Source organism: Lupinus angustifolius, chromosome LG06 (assembly GCF_001865875.1).
Source record: "Lupinus angustifolius cultivar Tanjil chromosome LG06, LupAngTanjil_v1.0, whole genome shotgun sequence".
NCBI classification, from domain to species: Eukaryota; Viridiplantae; Streptophyta; class Magnoliopsida; order Fabales; family Fabaceae; genus Lupinus; species Lupinus angustifolius.
In genome coordinates, this window is record NC_032014.1 from 15,214,787 (window position 1) to 15,224,537 (window position 9,751).

General features: G+C 34.5%; 1 protein-coding gene across 1 annotated transcript; it reads right to left on the reverse strand.

Annotated features, from left to right (window-relative positions):
- On the reverse strand, positions 3,540–4,001 carry LOC109350494. The gene has a single exon (XM_019591724.1). The coding sequence runs from the start codon at positions 3,999–4,001 to the stop codon at positions 3,540–3,542; it is 462 nt and encodes a 153-aa protein (XP_019447269.1).

Genomic DNA, 9,751 nt, shown 5'->3' on the forward strand with positions numbered 1-9,751 from the left:
GTGGATGTAGTCCACAAAATGGGCTTCACATATAATCTTCGTGACCGGACCTACAAGCATAAGAAAGATATACCTCCTGCTCCTGAACCAGAACCCGCCCCTGCTAATCCCTATGAACCTCAACCTTCTGAGTTTCATGTTCAATCTTCCTCATTTGTTGTCATGTCTTTAAATCAAATGGTTATGGATGATTTGATTTCTCTTCGAGGCTACATCACTAACCGGATAGATGCCTTTGATACACAGAATCAACAAATCCAGTTTGAACTTCATCGTCTCTCTTCTAAGCTGAGTAGCATGGACGTTGATGAAAACAATTTTGAGCCTGCGTCTTAGATTGTGTCTAGGATTTCTGTTTTGTTTTGATGCATATTATTGAACAATGTACTTCTGTTTTTATGGTTGTAATCATTTTATATCGTTAGACAAAATTTGCTTTATATTGTTTTTGTTGAACATCTATGTCTTATGATATGCATTGCGATGTTTATTTTATATCTTATTTTTACTTTTCTGCTTGTCATATACATATGGTATGTTATATATACATACATATATATATATACATACATATATATACATACATATATATATATACATACATATATATACATACATATATATATATACATACATATATATACATACATATATATATATACATACATATATATATATATATAATGTAACAATTTGACGAAGTCAAAATGGGGAGAAAAGTTGGGAGAGTGTATTTTCTGTCATAATTATTTCAGGCACATAACTCCAAATGAAAGGGGGAGCATACAATATAGGGGGAGAATACTCAAGACAAGTGAAGAATATCACAAAGTATGCTGCTCTCAGAAAACTACAGTGTTAATAAGATATTGGTTTGTCATCATAAAAAAAGGGAGATTGTGAAGAAGATCTTTGCTCTTGACCTTGACATGGTTTTGATGAAGAAACCAACATCACCAAAAAGAAAAAAAGGAAGAATACTTATGAAGACAATGAAGATTCAAGCTTCAAGTTATTCAAGACTTTTAGTCTAAGTCTAAATAGATACTTTTGTCTAAGTCTAAATAGATACTTTTGTCATATACTCTTGAATATAATAGTAGTATCGCTCAAAATATTTTAAAAGAAAATTGAAACACTTCAAGTTTAAATAAAACAATTTTCAAAATACTGCGTAACAAGTTACTGAAATCTGAGGAACAAGTTACATGAGTGAGAAGTCAATTATCCAAAAAAATCTGAACTAAATAATCCATTACTGAACTTTGGGTAACAGATTACTCAAGTTTTAACGTTCTTGAGTAACTGATTACTTTAATATGAGTAATCGATTACTCTAAGTGAATTTTAAATTCACTGTTGGACAGAACATTTGGGTAACCGATTTCTCAATACTGTAACCGATTACTGAGAGCTGTTGCATCAGATTTTCAAATTCAAAGTGAACGGGTTGCAACCCAACAGACATGGTTTCATTCCAATCAATTCATACCCTTTAAGAGACATTTTGGCTGGTTGGAAAGCCTATATAAAGGCATTGAAACTCATAATCACAACACACAACTTTCATACAACTCTCACACGATTCTGAAAAATTCTCTCACTATTTTTCTGCACTTTTGCAGTCAGTTCTTAAACTTTCGAAAGAGAATTTTTCTGAGTTACTTGAAGTAATTGTTTCAAAGTTTTACAAACCTATTGAACAATATTACTTAGTATACAAGAGAGTTATTGAATTGCAAGTGATATTACATTTCATACTTGTAAAGACAATTCAAGCCACTGTTGTAATTCTTCATTCATTCTAAATACTTTCTTTCATGGGGTATGATAAGAAATGGGATAGAGTTACTTGGAAATGTGTTTTCCAAGGTGATAAATATTAGTGAGTGTGTAACGTACATAGAAGTCTCGGAGTGAGATATTGTAATTACAACTCATAATATTTAGTGGAAAATATCTTTAGCTGCAAGAGTACTAGATGTAACATTCGGTGGAAAAGAAGGTGAATCAGTATAAAATTATGGTGTACTCTCTTCTCCCTTTATCTCTTCAATTATTTACTAGTTATTTTCTACAAATTATTTCCGCTGCTCTTAACTCTTGATATTGCAGGAAAATTGACCATAATTTTAAGTCAACTAATTCACCCCCTCTTAATTGTAATCTCAATCTTACATAAAGTTAGGAGTGGTTTTAAGGACAAAAAAAGAGAGGGGTATTTTATATAAATTTACTAAAATTCAGGAATAAGTAATTTATTCTTTACTAACCAATCAACACATTATATACTGTGCATATATTAAGTATTATTGATAGTATTATTGATTCTTAAATATAATTAATATAAATTAAAGATGAGTAATTTATTGACTTATATAAAAATCTTTATACTTCTAAGCTCCTATAATTTACAGACAACTCTGTTAGTTTTGTTAAAAAGCCTTAAAGTTCATTGGAAATAAAGAATGTGACCAGATGTAGATTAGAATAGTTTATAATTTGTCCCCTTTCAAATGTATCATAGCGTACCTGAAATCATTTTGCATCTAGTATGTCGCTTTTAGGAAGGGCTTTTTTGCAACAATTTTTTTTATACTATTAAGAATATTTCTTACATTTTTTAGATAAGGAATTAATTTTTTTCAGAATATGTGATTGTCCCTCTCAACAAATGTCATTTCCATGAATTGAACTCTTAATCTTTTGGTCTTTCTGAGAATCTAGTGGAACCTTACACTACTAGACCAACACCTTATTGGTCATTATCAAAAAATTTAAAATCAAAACAATTTATTATTTTTAAGGAAATTTAATACAAGTTGTAGAATATCTAATATAATTTTTAATATTCTCTAAACATTAAATAAATCAAATATTCAATAAATAAAATAAATCCACCAGTATGTTTTAAATATAAAAAATATAGAAAACTTTAAATTTTACAAATACTAAGATTTGTAGGAATATGAACTAAAAGGATTTAAATTATTCTATTCTTCCGCAAAAAAAGAAATTTTTTTTTGTTGTATTGATGGCATGACACATTGATTATCTTGAAGTATATGGAACCTAGCTTTTCGATTTTCAAAGCACTATTTGTCCCGTGATATGCAAATGAGGACAGCAATAACTAAAAAAATGGAAACAAATATGAAATATGCTTCTCAGTTACGAAAATAGCGGATGAAAGGTCAAATCCCTTTTTACTTTCATTTCAATTCACACTTCATACAAAAGTAAATGATTCCTTATCACCAAAAAGGAGTAAATAATTCCTATTAATTTGCCAATTTTACCAAAAATAATCTATTTACCAATATTCGATGACTATACTCCAATGTAGTTACAAGACATTCATGTGTGACATAAATACTGACCGGTGGAAAACAATCACGTGAGAATTGAAAACTTTTGCAAATATGTAGAAGTTCCAAAAGTGATGATGTTTAAAGTGAATAATGTTTATTCAATAAACTTTTTTTTAAGCCAAAGGTGCAACTACACCTCGAAATATATTAGATAGCAACAAAGATACATTAATGAGAGTTGAAACGATAATTAGGAAGGTGATTCCTATTACGTAAGAATTCATGAACAATGAAATTAGGAGTAGAGCTCCAAATAGAACTAACTTTGGAGTTAATCCAATAATTTGCCAATTTATCCGCGCAAGAGTTGCCTTCTCTATAGATATGAGAGACTCTGAAATCCATTTCAGCCATTGCTGCTTTGCATTTACTCCATTTGTTTAGGAGCTTCCAAGGAGGATTATGATTACCTTTGAAAATTTCAACCACCATTGTAGAATCACATTCAAACCAAAGGGACATCCAACCATTAGATATAGCAAACAGGATTGCTGACAAAGCAGCATTGAACTCAGCATATAAAGCATCATGGATGCTGTAGTAATCAACCAAGCAATTAAGACACTGACCACTATGGTCTTTGAATATTGCTCCCCCCAATATGGCCAGGATATCCTCTAGCTGCACCATCTGTGTTGACCTTGATTCTATGTCTCATAGGTGGTGCCAAATTACTTCCAATATCGAGGGGGCCTTTGGGTAGTTGGTAAGGACCTTGAAAGCTTTTAGAATACCAAGCTCAATCATAGAAGGCTTGCCTGTAGCTTTAGAATAGATTCCTGAAAGAGAGGTTGCCATTTTGATTCTGTTGATAGCAGAGCCAAGGTTGAAACCTTTGTTTTCAAATCTCCACTGATTCCTGCACCACCAAATGGTGTTGATTGTATGGATAATGCAAGCAGTGAATAGGTGTTTGACCTGGTCACACCAATCCGATTTACTGGCCAAGAGGATTAACTTGATGGAAGAAATGTCCAGATGGATATGGAAGATTCCATTAATCCAATTCCATAAGTGAAGAGCCAGGGGGCAGCTGAAAAAGAGATGGGATGAGGTCTCAGTATGAGCTCTGCATAGGCTGCACATAGAAACCATGTTGTAACCTCTCCTTTGCAAGTTATCATCACAAGGCATTTTGTTGTTGAGCAGTCTCTAAGTCACAAAAGATTGTGAAGGGGGAATGACACTGGACCAAATCTTGATGAACCAATTTATAGGATTGGATACCTGATCAATAGAGTTGTAAGCCTATTTCAAGGTGAGCCCACCATCAGAAGAATTTTGCCAACAGAGCAAATCCTGCCCACCAGAGAAGTCAGTTTTGGCTATTTTATCCGTGAGAAATGGGAAGTGATCAACCAAATTTTTTGGAATGTGCCAAGCAGAGTTTTGAATGAAGTCTGAGATTTTAGCCTTTAATTGACCCTGCCAGTTTTGAGGAATGTTTAGAAGATCAACTAAAGGTGTTCCAAGCCAGTTGTCCTTCCAGAAACTTATGTTGTCCCCCTTGCCTATCACCCATATAGAGTTATCAAATGCAGCATGCCAATTCATCTTGATACCTGGCCAGATGGAGGATTTGAAGTATCAAGGAGAGGGGTTGCTCTGAAGACCAAATCTAGTTCTGTAGAGGATAGCCCAATCTTTCCTAGAGTGTCTCAACTCCCAAGCTAGCTTAGTGAGAGCAGCCTTGTTAAGCTTCGATAGGGATCTAATGCCCAAGCCACCAACATTGGTAGGGGAGCAAACTTGAGACCAAGCAACAATGACCATTTTCCTAGTGTTTATGTTCCCTGACCAGATGAAGTTTCTGATACAAGAGTCCAGATTCTTTATCAATTGACCAGGCCAAGAGTAGACATGGAAACTGAAAACAAGCATGCTTAGAATAACTGATTTGACCAGCTCCACCCTGCCCATGATTGACAAAGAGTTGCCTTTCCACTTGGCAAGCTTGCCAAGAATTCTGTCTGCAATAGGCTGCAAGTGAGTCTTTCTAGGCTTTCATTTGAATAGGGGAACCCCCAAGTAAGTAAAAGGAAGAGAGCCAGCATTAAAACCCAAGTAGGAAGAGAGCAATGCATTTTTCCTAGTATTGGCAGTTGAGTAAAATTTGCACTTACTAGGATTTATGAGTTGCCCAGAAGCTTGAGCATAAACATCCAGTAAATTCCTCAACTGGAGCAACTCTCTTTTAACCCCTTTGCAGAAAATAAGGATATCATCAGCATATAAGACATGAGAAGGAGTGCTTAGGCCATTAGGACCAGAAATTGTGCTCATCTTGTTGCTAGCCACGAACTTGGATATGCCTCTGCTCAACACATCTCCAGCTAAGCAAAAAAGCAAGGGAGAAAGGGGACCCCCCTGCCTCACACCCCTAGAGCAGCTGAAGAAACCCACACTTTGGCCATTCACATTAATAGATAGTCTAGTAGAATGGAGGATGATCTTAATCCATTGAATGAATTGGTCATGAAAACCAAAGGCCTGAAGAGTTTGCAACAAGAAGTTCCAATCCATGGTATCAAAAGCTTTCCTGACATCTAGTTTGATTGCTAAGTTTCCACCAAAACATTTATGGTCAAGAAGATTAATAGCTTCATATACAATCAACAATGCTTCTGTCCCTTATGAAACCTTTTTGTTGAGGAGAGATTATCCTAGAAGCAATGAGGGATAGTTTATCAGCAAGAACCTTTGTGATTATCTTGAATTGGAAGTTAGCAATAGCAATTGGCCTGAAGTCTTCAATCTTGTCAGCATTGGAGGACTTGGGGATCAGAATCACACTGTTAGAGTTCATGTTTGGCAATAACCAACCTTGAGCAAAGAATTGTTTGACAGAAGAGCAATCATCCTTACTCACTATGCTCCAGTAGTTTTGATAAAAGCTTCCTCCAAAGCCATCAGGACTAGGGGCCCCTTCACTATTAAGAGAGAAAACTGCAGATCTAATTTCCTCCTCTGAAGGAATACTAATAAGATTGTTGTTTTCCTGAGGAAGCACCATATGAGGGATGACCTCCTGAATCAAATGATTAGGGGTAGTATCATTAGAAGTAGCAAACAAGTTGGTAAAATAATCCAGAGTGTGAGAGGCTAAGTCATCCTGTGCTGAAATGATTCTATCTCCATCCATTAGAATTGTCATGGACTTAGACACTTGCCTTATCTTAGTAACTTTGTGAAAGAAACTTGTGTTTCTGTCACCATTCCTGTGCCAGTTGATTCTAGATTTCTCTGTCCAAAAGTCATTTTCCATGCTAAGAGCCTTGAGCAGGTTTAATTGAGCAGTGCCCTCTTGATCAAGCAACTCCTCATTAGGACCATAATTATTGATGCAAGACTGAATATTCTCCACATTGGACAAAGTATTTTGGAATATTACGCATTCTTGGAATAAAATGAAATCTAGTTAGACATTAATGTAGTAGGACAAAAAACACAAGTAAACAACTCAAAATTTGATAGGCGCCAAATAGATTGAGTTATGCGTCTAGCTAGTTGGATAGAAAAGGTCAAATATTTTTTAATACATAACACAAAGGGTTTACTGAACTTAGTTCTAAAATTCTTTGAAACAAAAATTATCCCTGGAAAATTCAACCTGAACTCTGTAATAAATCAATAAAAGTTTGATGGTCGAAAAGCCATGTATTTGTTTTATTAGTATTATATCAACAAAGGAAAAAAAAGGTTAGTCTATAGCGTCCAAGAGCCTAGTGTATAAGTGAGAAAGGTCTGAAAAAAAAGTCGGTCTATAACGTCTCAGAGCATAATAATAATACAAGTTAATGGAGCTTCTATGGGGAAATAATATAAGTGCACTCTTAAGTTGGTTAGTTAAATTTGAATTCCCCCACATTAATTTCTTATAGGTTTTAACAAAAAAAGTACTTTAAAAGTATCAAAATATCATTAAGATACTATATATATAGTATGTATTATATAGAATTTTGAGACTCGGGTGGTGGATATAGAATTTGCTATATCTATATATAAAATATAGTATGTAGTATAACATATTAATATTCTAAAGGGATAAAGGTTTATAAAATTATAACACAAAAAAAGGTTTATAAAATTAAGATAGCATCATCAAAATATTTTATGGTTAGCATAATGATAACTTTTTTATATATAACGAATGATATTTCTCACCGTATAAGTAAGGAATTAATTCCCTCAAAGTGTGTGATTATGCCTCCTAATAAGTATTGTTCATATTAATCAAAACAATGACTTTTTCACCTATATAGAGACCCAATGATGTTTTATATCATTAGATCAATATCTTATTGGTAAGCATCAAGCCAAAGATTAGAAGGAAAATAATGTCACCAAGTAAAAAAATTTGAAGGTGAACATTTTATTAAAAAGAAAGAAAGTACAAATAAAGAAACATAAAACAATAACTTCAAGACCTAAACCACTACACAAGAAATACAATAGAAAACCACAAACATCTAGAGCCTAAAGAGATGATTAGCAATAACATTATAAGGAAACAATTGGGTTAGAAACCATTTCAAACCAAGATATAGAAGAGCCTTTGATTTTACTTTTGATCCAAAGTCAAGACTTGAACTTTATCTCATCCAATAGCTTCTTCGTACACTTCCTCTTGTTATTAAAATAATAGAAGAATCGTTGTCATGAAGTAAAATAATAATATTTTTTTAGGCAAAGGTGCAACTGCACCCCAATTTTATACTCTTTCGAATAGTACCATGAAGACAAAGAGAACGAGAAGAAGAAATGCCAAGAAATTACAAGTTTATAAACCTATAGCTAGACAATCCTAGTCTATTCCTCATGTACACTTCCTTCATGAAGTTTGGAGGGTCTTTCCAAGTAGTTGATGTTTTGGATTCTGCTGTAAATGAAGCCAATTTGTCGCACATTCATTGCCCTCCCTATAAATGTGAGAGATGTGGAAGTTCATTAAGTTCAGCTTGGATTTGCGTGTTGACCACTGGTTGCTTAGCTTCCAAGGAACCTTGATTTTACCATGGAATATATCCACCCACATAGTTGAATCACTCTCAATCTACATTTTTTTCCAACCCTTTTTGAAGGCTATATTGACTCTTTGAAAGCTGCTTGACACTCTGCAATAATAGCATGCTGGATATCAAGGTAACAAGCAAAACAAGTTAAGCAAACTCCATTGTGATCCCTGAATATGCCCCCCTCTCGCATGGTCAAGCGCACCATGAGCAGCTCCGTCTCTATTGGCCTTAATCCAACCCTCCTCTAGTGGCTGCCACAACACCTCTGTGATTCTAGTAGCCTTTGAAAGATTTAAGCTGATTTGAAACCTTCTCAACATAATTAACTCATTAATAGAGCAAGAGACAAAAGTAGATGTTGATAGAGCTCCCGAGATGGATGTTTCTCTCTTGATCTTATACATTTCTTGTGTCAAAGTCACAATTTTGTCATCAAATCTACTTCTATTTCTATAGAACCAAATTGTGCTTAAAGTACTAAACACACAAGCAGGGAAAATGTTCTTCACTTGAAGATTGAAGTATTTACCATTGTCCATTAAGATTGAAATAATTGATCGAGTATTCATAGATATAGAGAAAGCCTCATTCACTCAGTCCCATAAAGTAAGAGCAAAATTGCAATACAAGAAAAAGTGATCAGAGTCTTCATGCTTGGCTTTGCATATATTACACATGGAAGCCATGACAAAGCCTCTTTTTTGCAGATTATCATCAATAGACACTATGCATGGTCCTCCATAAGACATAGGATTTAGAGGGATAAATTGATAGAAACCAAATTTGCTTGCACCAAGCTAACTTGGTTGATGTAGGATTGACATGAGTGAAGGTTGCTTTAGAGGTGAGCTCCCCATCAATTGAGTGCTTCCAAACCAGTCTATCCTAGCTTCTAGAGGTTGTTATGCTTATTATTTTCCTTATGATCTCAGGGAATAGCCTTTTGATGGGCCCTGCGATTATCCATTTAGAATTCATGAGGAAATCTGCCACCTTGGCATTCAGAGAAGTATGCAAATCTTGAGGAATATTAAGAGATTGAACTAGAGGATCACCTAACCAATTGTCCCTCCAGAAATTGATTTGCATGCCATCTCCCACTAGTCATATTGAGTTGTCATTTGCTTCAGCCCAATTGTCCGTGATGCCATGCCAAATCGATGACTTGAAGTGTTTATTAGAAGGAGATTTATTACTATCAAATTTGTTTTTGAAAAAGGTTGCCCATTCATGATTTAAGGTCCATATAACCCAAGCTATCTTTAACAAAGCAGCCTTGTTCATCTTCTTTATAGATCTAATGCCCAACCCACCTTCATTCAAAGGATAGCACACTTTATGCCAAGCAGCAGTGACCATTTTCCT